The sequence below is a fragment of the Salvelinus namaycush genome, chromosome 10 (assembly GCF_016432855.1).
Source record: "Salvelinus namaycush isolate Seneca chromosome 10, SaNama_1.0, whole genome shotgun sequence".
In the NCBI taxonomy this organism is placed as follows: Eukaryota; Metazoa; Chordata; class Actinopteri; order Salmoniformes; family Salmonidae; genus Salvelinus; species Salvelinus namaycush.
In genome coordinates this window covers 18,193,025-18,218,591 of record NC_052316.1, presented here as the reverse complement: position 1 = coordinate 18,218,591, position 25,567 = coordinate 18,193,025, and the positions used below count along the sequence as shown (strand labels likewise).

Here is a 25,567-nt window from a genome sequence, read left to right as displayed (position 1 = left end):
ACCTCTTCTACTCTTTATTGAAATGTCTTCAGTTCCCATAACATTACTGCCTTGGGATAACCATTTCCTGTGCTGTCATCTGTGCATTTCTCATTGAGTGGAAACAGTTTGAGAACTCATGACAATACCTTTTCACAACCCAACTGGATGAGAATCTTGAAACTTCAGGGCAGTCAGGTCAAAGAACATGGGAACATTTTATTGAGTCAAATCTTATTTAACATGAAGAGAAAAGCTTCCTTGCAGATGGCACTATGATGAAATGCCATAAAGTTCCCCTTGTGGCATTCATCAAAGGAGAAGGCACACTGAGTCATTCACTGATAGCACAGCATTTCCTTTGCTGTCCTGCACTCACTTCCTTGGTACTGCCAAGGATACTATGCTTAACAATGCTGTGCCTTTGAGTATGAGAGAAAAAAAAAACATGGCAAATCTCCCCAAGTCCCATGGTAAACCAGATGATTCCTCCTCGTTTCTCCTCAGTAACCGTGCCAAGCCCCTGGGGGTCCAGTAGTATGGATGTGGAGACCTAACACAACTCTGAGTCATACACTCACTCATATCCTCTGTCCTCTCAGCTGTCTCTGTGTTTGATTAGTGTACAACAGGGGAATAAAAATCACAGCAGAAGAAAAGCATCACCCTCTGGAGAGTGTGTGTGGTGAGTGTAACCTCTGCCTTGCTGGGGAGGCCATTTAGTCATCATACGTTGCTCGGAATACACTTTATTCATTAGAAACAGCACACAGCGATTCATATGGCCTGGAACGGAGTGCATAGAGTACAGCTATAAATGTAGACCATGCTATTCTGCTCTGCTGGCCTCTTTGTAGTGCTACCTATGAAAACTTCAGACAGGGAGAAGTTAAACCCAGCCCTTCCTCTGTGCAATAACCCAACACCCACTGTCTATTTGTGCTGAGTGTAGGTTTACACAGACAGAAGAGAGGGAGAGAAAGAGGGAGAGGGTGAGAGTGGTGGGAGTGAGGAGCCTATATTAAATGTCAAACTCAAGCTTAAACTAGGGCAGATATTTGAGTATCGCCCAAAACAGGTAACTATAGATGACTTACTAGCCGCTGAGGCCATCTAAGACATAAGACAGAGAAAGAAATCTCTCTGAAGCATAGCGTCTTGTTTTAGGAACATCTAATCCCACAGTGAAATCCTGGCATGGGTGTTCCCTGGTTGTAAAGCAGGGGGCTTGTGAGGCCTCCAACTAGTGACTTTGAACCTGCCTCTTTGTCATTACTAATCACACACCTCACCTACCTTAAAGGTCCAATGCAGCTGTTTTTATCTCAATATCAAATCCTTTTTTTGTAACAATGAATTACCTTTCTGTGATTTTTTGTTGAGAATTTTAATTGAAAACAAAGAAAAATGCTTCTCAGCAAAGAGCAATTTCTCAAACACTAATTTTGACAGGACTGCCTGGGAGTGGTCTGAGTATGGAGGGGAAAACTGAAATCTATCTGTTATTGGCAGAGAGGTTTGGAACTCTTTCTTTCTGGTCTAAACAGGCTGAAATTTCAAGCGGCCTTTTCAAACAGCGCTTACACTTTATCATTTTTTAACAGTATTATTCCAACCTCAGTGTGGATACATATAAAACACAGGAAATCACATTTTTGACTGCACTGGGCCTTTAAGAACACACCAGCTGTTGATAGTTTGACCTGGGCTAGGCACTGGGCCTTTAAGAACACACCAGCTGTTGATAGTTTGACCTGGGCTAGGCACTGGGCCTTTAAGAACACATCAGCTGTTGATAGTTTGACCTGGGCTAGGCACTGGGCCTTTAAGAACACATCAGCTGTTGATAGTTTGACCTGGGCTAGGCACTGGGCATGATAAGCAATTACCCGCTTTATTGCTCTGTGATTACATCTAGCTTAGTGTAATGTCATTTAAATGTAATAATAGCCTACATTTATTAACAAATGATTAATTGAAAACCTTCGTTTTTTGGGGTGAATTTTTATTTCATAATCTTAAAACACTCGTCATTGGCCGAAATTGAACACTGAAGGTTCCAGAGTATTCCAAAAATGTAAGTACCCCTACCCCACTACATTGACCAATTAGCAAGTGCTGACATGGAGAACTGGAAAGATAATGATGTGACTTGAATTGAGTTCCAATTTTTCCACTCTACTTTTAATTGAACTGTGTTGTCATGGTAACTCAACCTAACCCCTAGGCATTAGCAGCAGGGTCTTTTTAACCCCAGGGCCAGCTGTAGCCTGAGTCCTGGTCTGAGAGCACACCTGCAGAGAGACCATGCAGAGAGCTAACCCTGGGGAATGGATAGCACCTCTTTGCGGTTCTGGCTTGTTACCATTCATTCACACTTCACAGTAACCTTCTAATAATTAAACTACAGACCACACCACTGCACACTCCCTTTATATCAACTTCCCCACGCCATTGTAGTGATTCAGTTTATTCTTAACTCTAACAATTTATGTCCTACGGGAAAGCCAGCAAAAACATTGTCATCATAGTATTGCTATGGAATTGGGCAGTGGAAAGACATTTTTGTGGTGGAACTACGGCCACACCATAACTGGTGTGTTCCATGCTTAAAATCTATTTTGTTAGGATCAGGAGCATGGATTTTACTTACTTCTCCTTTCTTTGGAGGGTGCATGGGGTGAGGTGGGTCATCTAAATTTGACCTAGAGATTTTAAGCCAAGGCTTGTGACATGGTGGGCTTTAGGAGGATTGGTGAGCCAGCGAGACTCTCTCTATGTAGCAGTCGGTCTGATGTTCTCACTCCTGGAAAAATCCCATGGTGGGATGGATCATATCCTGAAAGCCTGGGGATGCTGCTCTGGAGCAGGTCCCAAACAGCATTAGCCATTCTTCGCGAGAACGTGGAAGTAATCACACAATCCAGACATTAAAATGGAATTCAACAATATAAAAAACATGTATTGAAAATGAATACATCATGATTATTTGCTTCAATCTAGTGGGTATTTGTTTAGCAAACTCTACCATCACATGTGCACTACAAAACACTACTAAACAACATCCTCTTGCTAGATGCACACTGGAATTAAAAGGGAAACTACGCCCAAAAATATAAATGTATAATGTTCCCAGACCTTAAAAGTAGTCTCCTGATGTGGTTTAAGCAAATATTGAACTGATTTTATAGGCATCTACCTTTGACCACACTGCACAAAAAACAAGGCAGGAATATGCCGCCAAAGGCCAGACCATCACAAAATCATAGTCTGCCAATGGTAAGTGCAGTTATCAGTTTACAGTTATCATAGCCCCCCAACCACACTCACGCAAAGGGACTGAGCGGGCCTGGATGACATGGGCAATGTGCTAAATAATAATGAGAAAGTCAGAGTGGATGATTGTTGTCATTGTCAAAATCCAACAATCTATGTATTTATTTAGCTTCACCTCAAATAACTGGAACATTTTCACTATAATTGATTCACTGTCACAACCTGCACTTTAAATGCCCAGCCAGAGTTCGTATTGAAGTAATTCAGTATTGAAGCAGCTGACCTGTCAAGCTGCTTCAATATCCTTGAAAAGGCTTTGAATGTGGAAAAGAGGCACATTGTTTGAGAGATTTTGGGCAAACCAAATATTGAGGAAAATAGGGATGCATACCATATTTCCATAAACAAACATTGCATGATTTTACAGAGTTTCAGGAAGTTCAAACCCAGTCAGTGCAGAAGGAAAAGTCCCATCATGGGAATGATAATTATCTACGAACGATGCAAAACCAATAACAACGATAACAGCCATGGTGTGTGGGTGTATGACACTTGATGTTTGACTTCTGTCAAACATCAAGCGCGTCACATGTTAAGGGATCACGACAATATAATCCCAGCTACCTGGGGTGTGAAATCTTTAACATTCTAGCAATGGAGTTTATTTGCGTTGGGTCTGAATATGCAAAAAGATACAGACCTAAATGCTGCGGTCACAAAATTCCAAGATTAGAATTTTGTAGTTTTACCGCTGTAAAATTCAATAACAGTGGAAAAAGTAAAATGATTACATCCTACAAGGACTTTCAAGCCTGATGTGAAGAATTCAACAACAGAGCTGGCTTGTATACACGGGGGCAAATAATTATCTTCGAAATCCAAAAGAGTGCTTCCGAATACTGGTTTTGGTTATTGGTTTTGCATTCAATATCTGATGACTTGCTTGTTTTTTGCTAGCTGTGTTATCACTAGCAGGGATGTAGATGGGATAGGCCTGATCTCAGAACATGCTCATTATAATCTGCTCCAAAAACCTATTTCCTGGAATGGTTTACGATTTATTTGGTGTGCCTTTGAATATTTCTTGCATGTATTTTAGATGTGTGTCATGTATAGATTTATGTGTGTTTTATTGCCTGATAATGGTTCAATACTTATTTTAGTGTTTTTTTATGTATTATATATTTTCTGCATGTATTTTAGAGGTGTGGCCTGTAGGGTTTTATGCTGTTTACACTCCCCTGCCTGAAAAGTAGCCAGATGGCTCTATTATTCCTTAAGTCGTTTCAAACTATTGCTTTAGACTGCCTACTATTTCTGATAATCTTCGTAGTTATGCTGCCATATAGAAGCGAGAGTTGCTGAAACAAGAACTAGCCAATGTTTGCAGTGGCGGAGCACTCACTGCACAGCAGCCTATCAAGGAGAGGGAGTGGCAGCGTAGGAAAATATTGTCCGTACTCGACAAATAAAAAATACTAGGCTCCCGTAAATTGTATGGTATGTGTGAGATACGTTCATAATAAGCAAGCTATAGCCTAGGGGCAATTCCAGGATAACGGAATTACGCTTTGACTCAGTTTTTTCACTTTCAAATATATGCCAAATAAAAACCATTGATTTCAAAAGTTTAACAAACCATTGATGTGGTTTGGGTTACTTTGAACAATTTCCACTGAAAATCTTTAAAAAATGTATTTTGTAGAAGAACTGTGCAGATGCAAACTTTGGTAATGTAATTACAGTCAAATCTCCCTGAGGTTTATATGCGACCACATTTTCCAAAAATGTTCATATCTGCTACGAATTAAGATCCAAAGATGTCTGCAGAAAGAATGTGGTGTCAGCTACGAAATGGCACCTTGAGTTTGAAACAATCTCTTTTGGTTATTGGACTACAGTAAGTGAAGTGGATTCAGAAGTTTGGACAGCACAGTAGAGTACAGTAGAGCACAGTGCAGTACAATACAGCTGTACTGTAATGTGCTATCCAAACTTGTATGTTTCACATCTATGATAGGTTCAGATTTGGTCCAAATTTGGTCCAGTCGGTGGACATTAACATCAAGGCCAGGGTGGACTAACCAAATGTTGAAAAAAAGTTGACATCCATGGACGTCCAGTGTCGGTGGGTGCTCAGTGGGTGAGGATGCTGGTTACAGTAAATGGAAAGACAGGAGGTAGGTGTCAGTAAGAGCTGGGAGAGGTGACATTAAGAGTGAGGGGTTGTCCAGGCAGACTGTTTTAACTCTTGGTTTCACCACCAGACAACAGAAAGAAAACAGTTATGAGCTGAATATAACAGTATGCCAGTGGAAGGGAGGACAGTATAAGGTGACCCAACTGTGAACTATTATGATTTGCAATTGTAGCCATTCTTTTGCAGTAATTCCGTTACAATTGTTTTTGTAATTCTGTTACCAAATATTTTTTGGGAGGGGGATTTTATTTAATATTTTATAAACAATATAAAACATATACATGCAAACATCATCATACAAACATCAACCACATTACACCTGCCCAGACCCACACCCCGATCTCCAGCGCCCACATCACTTTACGCCACATTGCCTCAAACTGCACCATTTTGTTTCTCTCCGTCGCCCACACACTTTACATTTTTTGGATAATATCACCCACAATAATAAAGCATTTGACCTTCTCATTGCGTTAACAATGGAGGATTGGTTGACTTCCAGTTAAGTATATGCTTTTTTAAAGTTGACGAGAAAAATATCATCCAAACCATCAGGTAAACTCACTCATATGCCATGTCTTGAAATATGCAGACAGACGGATTAACAGCACATTTACATTGTAATACTTCTGACAGCCAATGTTCGGACTTTATAACATTCCCAGAAGGCATGGATTATTTAGTCATTGTTAGTTTTACACTTTAGACATGACTCTGCTGTTGTGCTGTATAATGTGAATTTTGTCTCTTGTATAATAAATTCTATACATTAATTTATAATGGATTAAGCGTACATTTTCATTAACTAATTTCGTTAGTTACGTTCCAACATTCCCTCCCTCTTGTGCCAATATCAGTTAGTATATATATTTTTTAAGAGTTTGATAAGCTATAAAATAAAAACTTGGAGAGAGCCTACCTATCATATGAATATCATTTTCTGACTCAAATAAGATTCCCTCAAGATTGCTCTGATGTCCAAAAGATTTCAATTAAATTTTGTGATAAAACTTTCAAGTTGCATGTATTTGAAAATATATACATTGGTTAATCCAAAATGTAAAAAGTTTTTTCTATTATCAAATCATATTTGTCACATGCGCTGAAAACAACAGCCCTTAACCAACAATGCAGTTCAAGAAATAGAGTTAAGAAAATATTTACTAAATAAACTAAAGTTTTTTTTTTAAAGTTACAAGAAAATTCCAGCACAATAACGAGGTTATATACAGGGGGTGTGCGGGGATACAGGATAGTCGAGGTCAGTTGGTAAAGTGACTATGTATAGATAATAAACAGCGTGTAGCAGCAGTGTAAAAACAAAGGGGGGGGGGGGGGGGGGGGGTCAATGTAAATAGTCCGGGTGGCCATTTGATTAATTGTTCAGCAGTCTTATGGCTTGGGGGTAGAAGCTGTTAAGGAGCCTTTTGGTCCTAGACTTGGTGCTCCGGTACCGCTTGCCATGCGGTAGCAGAGAGAACTGTCTATGACTTGGGTGACTGGAGTCTTGTCTTTGACAATTTTTACGCTTTCTATGCCTTTAGTTTTTCTTGTGGACCAATTTATCGGTGAATTCTGAAAAGCGATCCAAGGATTGTTCCATAAGTTTGCAGTTTTTAGGGAGTGATATTGGTTCTTCTAGAATACATTTCATTTAATGTTCTTAGATTCATTGTTTGAAAATAGACACGTAAAAAGATTTTGGGGATGAGCATGTGCATCTTCAACATGTACCCAATTGTTACTCTTTAGTGCTTTTAACTAACTACATGTCACAAGTAAAAGCCCTGGGTAGCAAGTTGATACAAATCTGGAAGATTAAAACCACCCTCAGATTTACGAAAATGTCCTTTTTATTCTATGAATGCATTGCCCATATAAAAACGTATTACTGAGTATACTTATTTAAAGAATATCTTTGGTGGGGTAATTGATATTACCGAGAGTAAGTATAAAAGCCATGCCATTCTGAAGAGGTTTATTCTACCTGTAAGATTTATAGAAAGATTGTACCATTTACAGTGGGGCAAAAAAGTATTTAGTCAGCCACCAATTGTGCAAGTTCTCCCACTTAAAAAGATGAGAGAGGCCTGTAATTTTCATCATAGGTACACTTCAACTATGACAGACAAAATGAGAAAAAAAATCCAGAAAATCACATTGTAGGATTTTTAATGAATTTATTTGCAAATGATGGTGGAAAATAAGTATTTTCAGAAGCTCGTCAAAAGTAAGGCATGAATTATATTTTTATTTCTGTGTTTTGTGTCACACCTGCAGGGTTGAAATATGCTTCTCTCTCTTTGTTTACTCTGTTGCTATTCTCAGATAATAGCATCGTTTGCTTTCGCCGAAAAGCCTATTTGAATTCTGATATGTTGGCTGGATTCACAACAAGTGTAGCTTTAATTTGGTATCTTTATGTGTGATTTAATGAAAGTTTGATTTTTATAGTAATTTATTTGAATTTGGCGCTCTGCATTTTTACTGGCTTTTGGCCAAGTGGGACGTTAGCGTCCCACATATCCCAGAGAAGTTAAATAAAGGTGAAATAAAATTTACATCTTCACATTGGTTTAGGTAGGGCTTCTAGTAGTTTTTTTTAAATATAGATTGGATACAAAACCTCCACTTGTGTTCTAGCTACCTAAAAAGTGGATGGAATGGGAGTGGTTGACTCCATAAGTGCACATAGCGGTTCTTAACAGCAAATACATGTAAAAACTAATGAACCAGGTAAATTATACATGTTTTTTTTAGGTCATGAAAGGATAACAAACCATCATTCCTTTTGTCTGAAAGTTTATGAATTCGTTGTTCAGAACATTGTTTAAAAATGATAGGTTTCCTTTCCAAAAGGTAGGGAGTCATTTATAAATATTATTGTTTGGGTATGCCATTGCACTTCCCAATTACCCAGTTTTTCGATTTGTTGCTAGGTCTGTATTGAGTGGGCAATGATTGATCCAAACTGAGTACGGAAAAACTTAAAGGAAATTAAGGCAGAGAATAGTACATCTTCCATCTAGAAAGAAAAACCTTTGGGTTGCTGGTTCTTAGTAATTTCAATTCTGGGACGTTCCCCTCTCCATATAAAATTCAAGACTGAACTGTGAATCTTTTCCCAGTACCCTAATGGCGTGGACAAAGGAACCATGCTAACAAAGAAATTTAGTCTAGGCGAGACATTCATTTTGACTATCGAGTTAGTAAGGATAAAGTGGACTCCAGTTCTTTTAATTTTTTTACTTGTTCAAACCAGAAGCAAATGTTATTTTAACTGAAAGCACGAACCACTGCATTTAACCAATGAACCCATTTTGTCAACCCACAGGAATCTATCATCATTCACAGGCTCTTTGTTAAGGATAAAGTAATGTAAATCATACCTGAATTTATTACAGAAATCCAAATTTTTTAAGAGTGTGAGATTAAATCTCCACCTTGTGGCACGATTTGGAGTATTGGTTGTAGACAATTTGCACAAGTTTGCATGTATGTACAATTTCCACCTTCTGAACAAAAATATAAACTGTTGCTGTGACGGTCACAATTTTGCCAGCAGATGATTCTCAAGCAAATAACTGGTCGGTCTAATGGTAATTGACCGAATGATGAACATAAACACATTTAGCATCTCCTGGCTTCCTACAAGCCACTGATGCAGACCTTTGGAACATCTGAATGTTTTAAAGGTCTATTAAATCCATGTAATATAGCCAACACCATTACAATAAATATTCTGGTCAGACTTCGGAGGTGTGCACACCACCCACCGCTTCTGAGCATATTACTCGCTAATGTTCAGTCTCTAGATAACAAGGTAGACGAAATTAGGGCAAGGGTTGCTTTCCAGAGAGACATCAGGGATTGTAACATACTGTTTCACAGAAAAATGGCTCTCTCGGGATATGCTGTCGGAGTCGGTACAGCCACCTGAATTATTTGTACTTTGTGTGGACAGGAATAAACATCTCTCTGGGAAGAAGGGCGTGTATGTATGTATCATGATTAACTTTTTAGTGACGGGGCAGTATTCGGAAATTTGCTTGAATGATGTGCCCAAAGTAAACTGCCTGTTACGTACAATCTGAAATGGTCCACCCACACAGTGTGATGAAGGCGCAATAGCGTCTCTTCAACCTCAGGAGGCTGAAGAAATGTGGCTTGTCACTTAAAATCCTCACCAACTTTTACAGATGCACAATTGAGAGCATCCTGTCGGGCTGTATCGCCGCCTTGTACGGTAACTGCACCACCCATAACTACAAGGCTCTCCAGAGGGAGGTGCGGTCCACACAGCGCATCACCAGGGCAAATGACCTGCCCTCCAGGACACCTACAGCACCCGATGTCACAGGAATGCCAAAAAAATCAAAGACAACAACCACCCGATCCACTGCCTGTTCACCCCGCTACCATCCAGAAGGCGAGGTCAGTACAGGTGCATCAAAGCTGGTACAGAGAGACTGAACAACAGCTTCTATCTCAAGGCCATCAGACTGTTAAACAGCCATCACTAACACAGAGAGGCTGCTGCCAACATACAGACTTGAAATCATTGGCCACTTTAATAAATGGATCACTAGTCACTTTAATAATGTTTACATATCTTGCATTACTCATCTCATATGTATATACTATATTTTATACCATCTATTTCATCTTGCCTATGCCACTCATCCATATATTTATGTATATATTCTTATTCCATTCCTTACATAGATGTGTGTATTAGGTAGTTGTGGAATTGTTAAATATTGCTGCATTGTCGGAACTAGAAGCACAAGCATTTCACTACACTCGCAATAACATCTGCTAACCATGTGTATGTGACCTATAAAATGGTATTATTTATTTTAGACAGGACTAAATAAGCATGGTATGAAGAAAATGTAGTATTCTTCAGAAGACCAGAATAGCATACTCCTAATTGTCCTTATGTTAGGTCCTGATCTGGCTATGCCAAATGGCTGTGGGCTACACTAGTTCATTTAGCAAATTTGCTTAGATTTGCTTAGAATTCCGTAGCATTATTTTATAGTATAAAGAACACAATTGAATAAAGCTGAATAAAATAAAAAGGATATTTTCTCCAATCAATTTGAGGGAGTGCGCACATGCGGCTATTCTGTGTTGAGCAGTTAAAGAAATAGGTATTCCTATATGCTTAATTTAGTGTTATTAAATGTATGTTTAGTTGTGATAAACGTTGGGCTATATGTTTTGATTCTTAATACATTGTTAGGCTGCACGATGTCGAGTGAACTATCCCTTCACCTTGTTTTTTTTATAAAAAAATGTTGTGACACGCTTACGTGACAACCAGAATGCATTGTATGACGTCAACAAACATGGCGCCACACATAGCTGCCAAATAGCTAAGCATTAGCTCACCATAATCAGCATAACCTTGAAAAAAGTATTTTAGATATCATGTGTCCATTACAATCTATGCAAGAATTGGAATGCATGAGTTGTCACTAGTACTTGAAAACATGTGAATAAAACAGTAAATGCACGATGCTCCATACATGCATACGGTATGTTACAGTATAAACACAATATACAGAAAAAAATGCGCTTACTTTGACAGGAAAGCACACATGTCCAAAGTTATTATTTGTAAGGAAAACAACAAAAGGTAATGTGGGCGCCAGCCAGAAAATGTGCCTGGGGGAAAAAGTTAGTGCAAGGCCTGTTCTGACTAGAGATGCGCAAATGTCTTCCTATTTGATCTGGGGAAACACTTGGGAAGTGATGGGGCTCTCGTTGAAGTGATAAGTTTGTCCGGCTCAGTAAAGCCTCAAACATAAATTGTCCGCAAGAGTGAAATGTGAATTAATGAAGAGGAACACACCTCAATTCAAACTTTTGTTAGAAAATAAAAAACTTATTTGAAACTGACAAGTTGAAACATAGCCTATAGATAATTAGCAGGCAGCGTGCCTTGGTTTGAGGGCAACGCAGGTTAACTGTCCTGTTTCATAACAATCACATTTTGGAACAGTGATTGCATTCTGATATCACGTGTATAAAAAAAAAACTCACGCTGGGGTAAATGTTAGAGATATGTAAAACTCACTCGTGGGGAAAAAAATAAATACATTTGTGGTGAAAAACTCATTCAGATTGGCTGGGCCTTGCTCCCCAATGGGTGGGCATGGCTCCCAACTGGGTGGGCCTATGCTGTGCCCCTGCCCAGTCATATGAAAGTAATAGATTAGGGCCTAATTTATTTATTTCAATTGACTGATTTCCTTATATGAACTGTAACTCAGTAAAATCGCTGAAATTGTTGAGTTTATATTTTTGTTCAGCACAGATGCACTAACTGTGATAAAGTAATATGTAATCGATCCTTAAATGATCGGTGCCTAGCAGAGTAAAAATATATTCTTCTACTGTATATGAAATATTCTTTCATCTGTGGATTATGCACTCTACATATATCTGCTAGTGCAAAATCAAAGACCATATTTCAGAACGCTATGGTGGATGGTGGTGCGGTACCCGATTTGTTAGATTTATCCATTGTCAGATTGAGTGTAGTATTCAAGTTACCATCCAAGACCACATGGAAATCAGATATTCCTGTAAATATTTTGGATAAAGAAACAAAACAAATAATCGTGAGTATTGCGGGCATATGCAGAAATAAAAGCTTTTCTTTGCCAGAAAAATTGCATTTCACATAGAAGGATTGCCTATCTTGATCATTGCCTTGGTCTAATATATGAAACTTGAGATTACGCTGAAACACAATAATTACCCCTTTTGTTTTATTATTAGCAGAAGAAAAGGCAGCCACCTTGGAAGTTGTTGTTTTTGATTTTGCTTATATGATCCTTCCTTATACGAGTTTCCTGGAGCATGGCAATATCTACTCCTTTCCTATTTAAAATATCAAAACAACTAGTATGCTTTTAATTTATTTTATTTATTCCAGGAAAGCATAGATAGCTTAACCATTACATTTGGAAAATACTTTGTTGCAAAGTTAGTGAGTACAATCCTCTTTAAAAGTAAATAAACTCAGCAAAAAAAGAAACATCCTCTCACTGTCAACTGCGTTTATTTTCAGCAAACTTAACATGTGTAAATATTTGTATGAACATTACAAGATTCAACAACTGAGACGTAAACTGAACAAGTTCCACAGACATGTGACTAACAGAAATGGAATAACGTGTCCCTGAACAAAGGGGGATATAAATCAAAAGTAACAGTCAGTATATGGTGCGGCCACCAGCTGCATTAAGTACTGCAGTGCATCTCCTCCTCATGGACTGCAACGGATTTGCCAGTTCTTGCTGTGATGTTACCCCACTCTTTCACCAAGGCACCTGCAAGTTCCTGGACATTTCTGGCTGGGGGGAATGGCCCTAGCCCTCACCCTCCGATCCAAAAGGTCTCAGACGTACTCAATGGGATTGAGATCCGGGCTCTTCACTGGCCATTGCAGAACACTGACATTCTTGTCTTGCAGGAAATCACGCACAGAACGAGCAGTATGGCTGGTGGCATTGTCATGCTGGAGGGTCATGTCAGGATGAGCCTGCAGGAAGGGTACCACATGAGGGAGGAGGATGTCTTCCCTGTAACGCACAGCGTTGAGATTGCCTGCAATGACAACAAGCGCAGTTCGATGATGCTGTGACACACCGCCCCAGACCATGATGGACCCTCCACCTCCAAATCGATCAGGCATCCAGAGTACAGGCCTCGGTGTAACGCTCATTCCTTCGACAAAAACGCGAATCCAACCATCACCCCTGGTGAGACAAAACCGTGACTCGTCAGAGAAGAGCACTTTTTGCCAGTCCTGTCTGGTCCAGCGACGGTGGGTTTGTGCCCATAGGCAACGTTGTTGCCGGTGATGTCTGGTGAGGACCTGCCTTACAACAGGCCTACAAGCCCTCAGTCCAGCCTCTCTCAGCCTATTGTGGACCGTCTGAGCACTGATGGAGGGATTGTGTGTTCCTGGTGTAACTTGGGCAGTTGTTGTTGCCATCCTGTACCTGTCCCGCAGGTGTGATGTTCGGATGTACCGATCCTGTGCAGGTGTTGTTACACGTGGTCTGCCACTGCGAGGACGATCAGCTGTCCGTCTTGTCTCCCTGTCTCACAGTACGGACATTGCAATTTATTGCCCTGGCCATATTTGCAGTCCTCATGCCTCCTTGCAGCATGCCTAAGGCACGGTCATCCTTCTTTTGGTGTTTTTCAGAGTCAGTAGAAAGGCCTTTTTAGTGTCCTAAGTTTTCATAACTATGACCTTAATTGCCTTCCATCTGTAAACTGATAGTGTCTTAATGACTGTTCCACAGGTGCATGTTCATTAATTATTTATGGTTCATTGAACAAGCATGGGAAACAGTGTTTAAACCCTTTTCAATGAAGATCTGAAGTTATTTGGATTTTTCTGAATTATCGTTGAAAGACAGGGTCCTGAAAAAGGGACGTTTCTTTTTTTGCTGAGTTTAGATGAGTAATCAATAATCCGCATAGAATATGTAAAAAGAAAAAAAACATTTCCCAAGAGCCCTCCCAGATTGCAACTCATATAAACCTCCTCCTTTCCCTTCCCTCCCACCAAAAAGGGAATACTTGTCAGTATATTGCAGCTGCATTAGCATCTTTGGAGGATCTCTAAATTTGCCATTTGTATTACTACGTCTGTCAATCTTATCAAATCTATGATTTTGGTCACCTGCTAAAATAAATAACTATCTGGATTTGATTTAATATAGCTTAAATCTAAACACCCCAGATTTGCCAATGTTGGGATATTGAGTTTTTGTATTTTATCCACTTTTTCTCTCCAATTTCGATCTTGTCTCATCGCTGCAACTCCCCAACGGGCTCGGGAGGCAAAAGTTGAGTCATGCACCCTCCCGAAACATGACCCACCAAACTGCGCATCTTAACACGCGCCCGCTTAAAACGGAAGCCAGCCACACCAATGTGTCTGAGGAAACATTGTTCAACTGACGATCGAGGTCAGCCTGCAGGTGCCCGAGCCAAGTAAAGCCCCCCCCAGCCAAACCCTCCCCATAACCCGGATGATGCTGGGCCAATTGTGCGCCTCCCTATTGGACTCTCGATCACGGCCAGTTCTGATACAGCCCGGGATTGTCCCCGGGTCTGTAGTGACGCCTAAAGCACTGCGATGCAGTGCCTTAGACCGTTGTGCCACTCGGGAGGTCCCGTGTATTGAGTTTTAATAACTCAACAAAATTGACACTAATTGATAGGTGTACCTTCTTTACCTGTTACTTCTGTGAACTTTCACTATCCTCCCTCATGAGGGAGAAATTTTTTAAAATATCTTAAAGATATGTGGGTTTTTGGTAACGGAATTACAAGGCACAAGTCAGTATTTCTTACATACTGACCAGACGCACGTGCGCATGTTGATTTTGTCCACCCACACCAGACGCAACCAGGACACGCAAGTTTAAATATCAAAACAAACTCTGAACCAATTACATTAATTTGGGGACAGGTCAAAAAGCATTAAACATTTATAGCAATTTAGCTAGCTAGCTAATTTGTCCTGGGATATAAACATTGGGTTATTTTACCTGAAATGCACAAGGTCCTCTACTCCGACAATTAATCCAGTTAAAACAGTCAACCAAGTTTGTTTCTAGTAATCTCTCCTCCTTCAGGCTGTATTTGGGACAAATCATTCACTAAACCTCAACAAAATCTTGTAAGAAATAATGTGGAAATTGAGCAAGTTGAGGTGACTAAAACTACTTGGGAGTAACCCTGGATTCTAAACTGTCATGGTCAAAACATGTGTATACAACAGTAGCTAAGATAGGGAGAAGTCTGTCCATAATAAAGCGCTCCTCTGCCTTTTTAACAACACTATCAACAAGGCAGGTCCTACAGGCTTCTAGTTGTCACACCTGAACTACTATTCAGTTGTGTAGTCAGGTGCCACAGAGACCTCGGGAAACTACAATTGGCTCAGAACAGGCAGCACAGCTTACCCTTAAAATGTACACGGAGTGCTAACATAAATAATATGCATATAAATCTCTCATGACTCAAAGTGGAGGACAGATTGACTTCATCACTACTTGTTTTTGTAAGAAGTGTTGACATGCTGAATGCACCAAGGTGTCTGTTTAAACTACTAGCACGCACTCGACACACGTACACATGGATTTTGTATTGTAGATATGTGATAGTAGAGTGACCTGAGGGAACACACTTAATGTGTTGTGAAAAGTGTTATGAAATGTAATGTCATGTAATATTTTAAATTGTATATACCTGCCTTAATGTTGCTGGACCCAAGGAAAAGTAGCTACAGCCTTGGCTAATGTGGATCCTTAATAAATACAAATATGCACTGCAGGTAGGCCTAAGTCACGCAAAAGCCTCACGAGTAGATATTTTTTATAAACCTTTTATGGATAGGCTACTTGGCTAAAGAATGGCCAGGATAAGAAAGACACCGGACACATTGCTGTTGAACCAGCTTTCGTTACAGTAGGGTAAGAGTAGCCTATAAGGATTAGACCCACCCGTTGTATAATTGACATTAATGGAATGGTCTTTTTGAAACATTTCTTGCACATAACTGGTATGTTCCTATGAAAACGTTAGGTAATAACTTGAGACTCTTAAAGGAAAGTGCGCTAAAGTTGTGTTTACGTTTGTTGTTAGCTGGGTGGATAACCTTTCTATTTTACTTCATAAGTCCAAAACTCAAATCAATATGCTATCGAGGCACATACATAGGTCTGGCTTGTGTAGACTATAGAATCGTTTCTATGTTCAAGTGCAGTGTGAAATTGATGCACCGTCGCTACTGTAGGCTACTTACCTACTGCCACGCACATCACGTCCACCAAGACATACATCTTCTTTTTTCTCAAATCCATCATTTTATTCTATTGATAGAGGCTGCCAGTTGATAGGACACGTGCTTGGAAATTTAGTTTACGAGTGTTGCCATTGAGTCCGCTGGGTAAAACGTATGCAGCCAACCTGTATTGCGAGTTCTTCCGGTTTTTAAGCTACTTTCCTACCTGCCCACAGATGTTGACACCTATGTGTGCAATTTTGAAGTGCGAAAAATGCCTTCCAAACTTAGACTCTAGTCATCTCAATCGGCGACAGTGTTAAATTCTTACCCTCATATTTTTGTTGTAATGACAGGCTTGAAAAATAAACCTTCGTTTTACAGTAGTTGAGCCGTCCTACAAACCAATAACGTTACAACCCTCCACGCCACAGATCCCTCCTTCCCACTTCCTTGAAATTTTTTACTCCCACAATCTGACGTCGAATAGTAGGCCTACATCATCTGCTCCAAATTTGAATGTAAGAATTGACACTGACAGCAATAATAAAAGAAAGCTGAGCAGAAGTCTGTCTTGCTGGTGGTAAAGTAGTTAGTTTGAGTAGCCTACAGTGGACAGCAGCTGATTTGTGTGGAGGCGGATGTACTTCACTGTACTGTGTATTGATTGATAAATGAGCCATACAACTTTGGGGATATTTAAGAGCATTTCCATAGATCAGTGTAAACTTACTGGGAATTTGGGGGAAACCCATGGTACTACATTCATGTTGACACGTGTGATAAATAATGTTTTATATCTTAATTAGAGTTGTTATATGATATTGCCTTGAGGGTATTCAAGGCAAGTAATAATTTATCACTCCAAACATGGCAATAACAATATCTTATATTCAATCATGACATAACCAAAATCTATCGACTGTAGCCAGTAGGCTACAGACCTCAGCAGGCACGCCATTAGAGCTGGGCGATATGGATATTACGATAAATTGCCTGAATTGATGCAATAACAATAAATAGGACGATAAGTTTATAACAATGTGCACCACAGTTTTATTTATTTATTATCCTTTAAACTACTCCTACTAGGTTGATGGTTGTATCCATCAATTGTGCCATCATCCATATTAACAAACTTATTTCATTTCAAACTTAACATTTCTCTAGTATAGGCTACTTAACGTAAATAACGATATCAGCAAAATGCCTGCGATAAGTGATCGGTATGGTCAGGGGTGGATCATTTTCATTTAATCGTCCCAGCTCTACACCCCATGCATAGTTTCACTGTCCTGGGTCAATATTGCTTACTTGAATAACATGTGCATAGATTTCCATACAGTGCCTGATCCTTAATTCAGTAGGCTGTACAGTATTTAACATGCTATCCTCCAACAACAAAAAATCCACAGGGATGCTGATTCACACATGACTGAAGTTGGCCGGTTGACGCTGGGTAGTAAAAACGAAATTGGGTCTAAATGTGACATTAGTTGTGGGCATTAATCAAAGCGGGGTGGACCCACGCTGAGTAATGGGCTCAGTATGTGGAAACATTAATACTCTGCGAAACAAGACAAACTTACAGTCTTACAAAAGCAAAATTACATTTACAAATCTTGCTGGGACTGTATAATTAACATTACCAAGCAACAGCAGGACTCCAAGGAGCTGGGATAACGTAAGGATTTCTGTTTCTTCATTAGGACTAGACTGGGGGTAGACTTATGTTCTAGCCTGGCATGACACCCTTCTAGCCTCGCTTATAACACAGGAGTAGTTAAATACCAGGAGTTAGACATGCATCAGTAGATAAGATGATATTTCAGCATATATTTGTAAAAGTTTATATATAGAACATATGATTAATATATTTTGAAGTACTTTTCATGTGGCCTTGCACTTTGACTTTGCCAGAAAGCACAGTAAGACACAATGGAAACCTCCGTGTGTTATAACAGAAACAAATGGAGGAAATCTGATAGAATAGCAAGGAACAGTAAATACAAATTCAAAACATTGCAGCCAGGGATCAGACATCCTAAGAAATGGTACTATCACTTATACTGACATGCAACAATTTCAAAGATTTTACTGAGTTTCAGTTCATATAAGGAAATGTAAATTGAAATAAATTCATTAGGACCTAATCTATGGATTTCACATGACTGGGCAGGGGTGCAGCCATGGGTGGGCATAGGCCCACCCACTGGGGAGCCAGGCCCAGCCAATGAGAATGAGTTTTTCCCCACAATAGGGCCTTATTTTACTGCTGCTCTTTAATTATTTGTTACTTTTATGACATTTTTGGTGGGGTATTTTTCTTAACTGCATTGTTGATTAAGGGCTTGTAAGTAAGCATTTCACTGTAAGGTCTACCTACACCTGTTGTATTCGGCGCATGTGACAAATACAATTTGATTTGATTTATTACACAGACAGAAATACTCTTCATCAGGTGAATTAATTATCTTGGCAAAGGAGACACACACTAACACCGATGTGCAAAATAATTGAAAGGAATAAGCTTTTGCATATGGAATTTTAAATAAAAAAATGTCAGATCATGAAACATGGGACCAACACTTTTTACATGTTGCGTTTATATTTTTGTTCATTGTGCATTCAAAATCAATAGGTTTCTGCCCCCTACTGGGTGAGTGGGGACAATGGGGCTGTATTTGAAATTATAATAATAACTTTAAACATGTAATATTGGCTAGACTAACAATAGCATTAAAGTGCAATACAGAGTAATCAATGAAAAGAATACTTTCACAAAATGAGTCCTACTCTGTGTAGTTTCTTTTGACTTCCAGAGATCTTCAATGAGAGCATTTGTCTACAGATATGTAGTGGATCTGTGTTTTTCCATTTTGTAGTGCACAGTCCCATTTTGCTATCTGGCATTCAAAAGTACCCACCCCCTCAGTGAAAAAGACTGTGGTGTATTTAGTCTCGGAGTTCCAGGTTGACAGGCTACTATGTGCGGGGTCAGGGACTTAAGGTCAGAGATTCTGCTTTATCCTGCAGAGAACAGACACTGTTATCAGACTCTCAGACTAAGTGGAGGCCAGTCTGCAGTCTGCTGCTAATCAGCCAAGGAAACATGTGGGTCTGGTAGAATGCAGGAGGCTGATAAGACATGGGGAGAGTTGCACTGCAGGCCATCTAGGCTGCTCTCTCTATGGCTCTCTCACCTCTGTCTCCAATGTAGGCAGGTCAGCAGTATCAGGACAGTGAGCACATCAGGAATGGAACACAGCAGGATGGTGTCCACTGAATCGATGCCCTCTGGATTGGAACAAACACACACAACATACAGACACACATATGGATTAACATCCACAAACACATAAACAAGTGCACATAAACACACACATATGGATGAACAGCTGTCTACTCCAATGGAGGTAAGTCAATAGAATAGTTCCAACATCTCTGCCTGTCTTAGTCCTCACCTACAGCTGTTGGACCAACAGGACTCCTTCCATGTTGATCCTGTACAGTCCAGACAAACCACTCAACTGGTACCACAGCCGTTCTCCTGGTGTAACTACAACCTCAGGATTTCCTCTTCAATCTGGACGTAGAGGCTGTAGTTGCAGCTGAAGCCATGCCTCTGCTCCAGAGGAACAGACTCCCACTGCAGGACAACTTCTGCTCAGGTTCTGCACCACTGCCTTTGGGCCAGCAGAGCGGGCTGAAGAGTCAGTGTAAGAGGGTGAGTATAAAGGAATACAATACATCCACATAAAAATGTATTCATTATGGTGACAGCTACTGACAAATCAATGAATGAGCTGAGCTAAAGCCTAGGACATACATTAGGTCTGTGTTGTGTGTGTGTATTTTACCTCCTTGCCTGGTGTAGGCTTGTACTGACAGCTCCTACCCAGTCACTGCACCATACTCAGGCCTCACAGTCTAGCTGTAGCACAGCTCCGGCCACACGCCCTCTGACAACAACAATACTCCCACCCATGTTTAGAATGCCATTCCATGCAACAGCACATACTTGTCTGTCAAGTCTTTGTACATACAACACATACTGTAAAAGGTAGGGCCCAGAGTTTTTCCTGATCACATCACCAAATAGGGCCTTGGGTGCTGGGAGATCATACCATCAGTAAGACATATGTACCATTTTACATTGCATACACATTGGACACAATACAACTAAAACTATGCAAGTTTCTGGGCATTTGTTCAACATCATATCAAGATCTGCACAATGCTATCATCTTAATATGTTGCAAAGGTATTGACATCAATGGTCAAATATAGTCAGAGTCTGTACCTGTGGGGGTAGGGTCAGGTGACAGGAAGTGTTGGACACACTCAGGGCATTGCAGTCACCTGCGTGCAGTGCATTCTGGAAACCCTCAGTACAGCAGGACATGTTAAACCACAGGACTGAGCATTTCACCTGACTCTTGGGCGGGGACTGCAAGACACACAAAGACAACTCAAACTGAATGTTTATAGAATACGCATGTAGACACTTTAAAATGAAATGGACCTGATTGAGCAGAGTGACTAGCTCTAGCATAGTGCCACCTCACCTTCCACAGCAAAGTCACTCATCTCATGTCTGCCCCACCTACAGGCTGAACGGTACTCCCGGCCAAACTGAACAATCTGGGGAGAAGGGCCTTGGTCAGGGAGGTGACCAAGAACCCGATGGTCACTCTGACAGAGCTCCGGAGTTCCTCTGTGGAGATGGGAGAAGCTTCCAGATAGACAACCATCTCTGCAGCACTCTACCAATCAGGCCTTTAGGGTAGAGTGGCCAGACAGAAGCCACTCCTCAGTAAAAGGCACATGACAGCCTACTTGGAGTTTGCCAAAAGGCACCTAAAGGACTCTCAGACCATGAGAAACAAGATTCTCTGGTTTGATGAAACCAAGATTGAACACTTTGGCCTGAATGCCAAGCATCAAATCTGGAGGAAACCTGCCACCATCCCTATGGTGAAGCATGGTTGTGGCAGCATCAAGTTGTGGGGATGTTTTTCAGCGTCAGAGACTGGGAGACTAATCAGAGTTGAGGGAAAGATGAACGGAGCAAAGTACAGAGAGATCCTTGATGAAAACCTGCTCCAGAGTGCTCAGGACCTCAGACTGGGGCGAAGGTTCACCTTCCAACAGGACAACGACCCTAAGCACACAACCAAAACAACATAGGAGTGCCTTCGGGACAAGTCTCAATGTCCTTGAGTGTCCCAGCCAGAGCCCGGACTTGAACCCGATTGAACATCTCTGGAGAGACCTGAAAATAGCTGTGCATCGAGGCTCCCCATCCAACCTGGCAGAGCTTGAAAGGATATGCAGAGAATAATGGGAGAACCCCCTCCCCCCCAAATACAGTTGTGCCAAGCTTGTAGTTCCGAACCCAAGAAGACTCGAGGCTGTAATCGCTGCATAAGGTGCTTTAACAAAGTACTGAGTAAAGTGTCTGAAAACTTACGTAAAAAGAAAATATATATATATTCTAAAAAACAGTTTTTGCTTTTTCATTATGGGGTATGGTGTGTAGATTGAGGGGAAAAACTATTGAATTAATTTTAGAATAAGGCTGTAACGTAACAAAATGTGGAAAAAGTCAAGGGGTCTGAATACTTTCCGAATGCACTGTATGGAGGAAAAAACGGACAAAAACTTAATGCCAACACCTGCTGTAGACATACGGTGCCTTTAGAAAGTATTCACACCCCTTGACTTTTTCCACATTTTGTTGTTTTACAGCCTGAATTTAAAATGGATTACATTTAGATTTTGTGTCACTGGCCTACACACAATACCCCGTGTCAAAGTGGAATTATGTTTTTAGAAATCTTTACAAATGAGCAAAAAATTAAAAGCTGAAACTTCTTCAGTCAATAAGTATTCAACCCCTTTGTTATGGCAAGCCTAAATAAGTACAGGAGTAAAGATTGGTTAACAAGTTACATGGATTCACTCTGTGTGCAATAATAGTGTTTATCATGATTTTTGAACGACTACCTCGCCTCTGTACCCCACACATACATTTATCTGTCAGGTCCCGCAGTCGAGCAGTGAATTTAGAACAGATTCAACCACAAAGACCAGGGAGGTTTTCCAATGCCACACCTATTGGTAGATGCGTAAAAAGGAAATCTCAGACATTGAATATCCCTTTGAGCATGGTGAAGGTATTAATTACACTTTGGATGGTGTATCAATACACCCAGTCACTAGAAAGATACAGGCGTCCTTTGTAACACAGTTGCTGGAGAGGAAGAAAAACACTAAGGGATTTCACCATGAGTCCAATGGTTGACTTTAAAATAGTTAGAGTTTAATGGCTGTGATAACAGAAAACTGAGGATGGATCAACAACATTTTAGTTATCCACAATACTAACCTAAATGACAGAGTGAAAAGAGAACCTGTACAGAATAAAAATACTCCAAAACAATCATCTTGTTTGCAACAAGGCACTAAAGTAAAACAGCAAAAAATGTGGCAAAGAAATTAACTTTATGTCCTGAATACAAAGCGTTATGTTTGGGGCAAATCAAACAACACATCATTGAGTACCACTCTTAATATTTTCAAGCATGGTAGTGGATTCATCATGTTATGGGTATGCTTGTCATTGGCATGACTATGGAGTATTTTAGGATAAAAAGAAACAGAATAGAGCTAAGCACAGACAAAATCCTAGAGGAAAACCTGGTTCAGTCTGCTTTCCAACAGACACTGGGAGATGCTTACCAAGACAACAGTTAATGTTCCTGAGTGGCCTAGTTACAGTTTTGACCTAAATTGCCTTGAAAATCAATGGCAAGACTTGAAAATGGCTGTCTAGCAATGATCAACAACCAACTTGACAGAGCTTCAAGAATTTTAAAAAGAATAATGTGCAAATATTGTACAATCCAGGTGTGCAAAGCTCTTAGAGACTTACCTAGAAAGACTCACAGATGTAATCGAGGCCAAAGGTGATTCTAACATGTATTGAATCAGGGGTGTGAATACTTACGTAAATGAGATATTTCTGTATTTAATTTTCAATACATTTGCAAACATTTCCAAAAACAGGTTTTCACTTTTGATCACTTTTGAAATGAGTCTAACACAACAAAATGTGGAATATGTCAAGGGGTATTAATATTTTCTTAAGGCACTGTACATATTATACACATCACACTGTATACATTATATAGTCCTACAGTAACTGACAGATTGGAGATCACAGTGGGCCACACACCTGCTCCTTTGTGCTGTACAGCAGCTAGTAGACCAGAGCACCAGAGGAGATACGGTTCTTGGACACCGGGAAGCTGGAATTTGTAGTCCACTGCAGCTTCAGGCATCTGGGTCTGCCTTTCACCGCTGACAGAATGGAGCTTGGGAGGACTGGGGTGGGCAGCTTCAATGAAGGGAGAGAGAGATCTAAAGATGTAAAGTAAGATTTGTGTTAAACGTGTGTATAGTCTATTGTATTTGACACTGTGTATTACCTGCGTCTATTGTAACGGCTGGAATGGAATAAATGGAGTGGTATCAAACATATGGAAACCACATTTGACTCCGTTCCATTTATTCCATTCCAGCAATTAATGAGCCTGTCCTCATAGCTCCTTCCACCAGCCTCCTCTGGCTCCCATAGTAATAAGCAAAAAAATAAACATCCTCTCACTGTCAACTGCGTTTATTTTCAGCAAACTTAACATGTGTAAATTTTTGTATGAACATAACAAGATTCAACAACTGGAGACATAAACTGAACAAGTTCCACAGACATGTGACTAACAGAAATTGAATAATGTGCCCCTGAACAAAGAGGGGGTCAAAATCAGAAGTAACAGTCAGTATCTGGTGTGGCCACCAGCTGCATTAAGTACTGCAGTGCATCTCCTCCTCATGGACTGCACCAGATTTGTCAGTTCTTGCTGTGAGATGTTACCCCACTCTTCCACCAAGGCACCTGCAAGTTCCCAGACATTTCTGGGGGGAATGGCCCTAGCCCTCACCCTCCGATCCAAAAGGTCCCAGACGTGCTCAATGGGATTGAGATCCGGGCTCTTCGCTGGCCATGGCAGAACACTGACATTCCTGTCTTGCAGGAAATCACGCACAGAACGAGCAGTATGGCTGGTGGCATTGTCATGCTGGAGGGTCATGTCAGGATGAGCCTGCAGGAAGGGTACCACATGAGGGAGGAGGATGTCTTCCCTGTAACGCACAGCGTTGAGATTGCCTGCAATGACAACAAGCTCAGTCCGATGATGCTAGGACACACCGCCCCAGACCATGACGGACCCTCCATCTCGATCAGGCATCCAGAGTACAGGCCTCAGTGTCATGCTCATTCCTTCGACGATAAACGCGAATCTGACCATCACCCCTGGTGAGACAAAACCGCGACTCGTCAGTGAAGAGCACTTTTTGCCAGTCCTGTCTGGTCCAGCAACGGTGGGTTTGTGCCCATAGGCGATGTTGTTGCCGGTGATGTCTGGTGAGGACCTGCCTTACAACAGGCCTACAAGCCCTCAGTCCAGCCTCTCTCAGCCTATTGTGGACCGTCTGAGCACTGATGGAGGGATTATGTGTTCCTGGTGTAACTTGGGCAGTTGTTGTTGCCATCCTGTACCTGTCCCGCAGGTGTGATGTTCGGATGTACCGATCCTGTGCAGGTGTTGTTACACGTGGTCTGCCACTGCGAGGATGATCAGCTGTCCGTCCTGTCTCCCTGTAGCACTGTCTTAGGCGTCTCACAATACGGACATTGCAATTTATTGCCCTGGCCACATCTGCAGTCCTCATGCCTCCTTGCAGCATGCCTAAGGCACGTTCACACAGATGAGCAAGGACCCTGGGCATCTTTCTTTTGGTGTTTTTCAGAGTCAGTAGAAAGGCCTCTTTAGTGTCCTAAGTTTTCATAACTGTGACCTTAATTGCCTACCGTCTGTAAACTGTTAGTGTTTTAACGGCCGTTCCACAGGTGCATGTTCATTAATTGTTTATGGTTCATTGAACAAGCATGGGAAACAGTGTTTAAACCCTTTTCAATGAAGATCTGTGAAGTCATTTGGATTTTTACGAATTATCGTTGAAAGACAGGGTCCTGAAAAAGGGACGTTTCTTTTTTTGCTGAGTTTAGAATGAATCATTCTGTGGTGGCACCAGTGCTGGAACATGTCAGTCTGCCTTTGTTTCCCTCATGGTTGGGGAAATACATGTTGCAGGATTTACTGGCCTTTATTTCTAACTAATGCTGTCTATTTTTTATTTAACCTTTATTTAACTAGGCA

At 40.7% G+C, this 25,567-nt stretch overlaps 1 protein-coding gene across 2 annotated transcripts in view; it reads right to left on the bottom strand.

Annotated features, from left to right (window-relative positions):
• The window catches only part of LOC120054790 (phospholipid phosphatase 2-like), a 28,209-nt gene extending 11,495 nt beyond the window's left edge, over nt 1-16,714 (bottom strand). Inside the window, exon 1 of one of the 2 annotated variants that reach the window (XM_039002412.1) lies at nt 16,302-16,714. In XM_039002412.1, coding sequence (XP_038858340.1) covers nt 16,302-16,362 — 61 coding nt within the window. In that variant the 5' untranslated portion in view covers nt 16,363-16,714. The remainder of the gene's footprint in view (nt 1-16,301) is intronic. The other variant, XM_039002413.1, reaches the window with a different exon arrangement.
• Nucleotides 16,715-25,567: the final 8,853 nt, after the last annotated feature.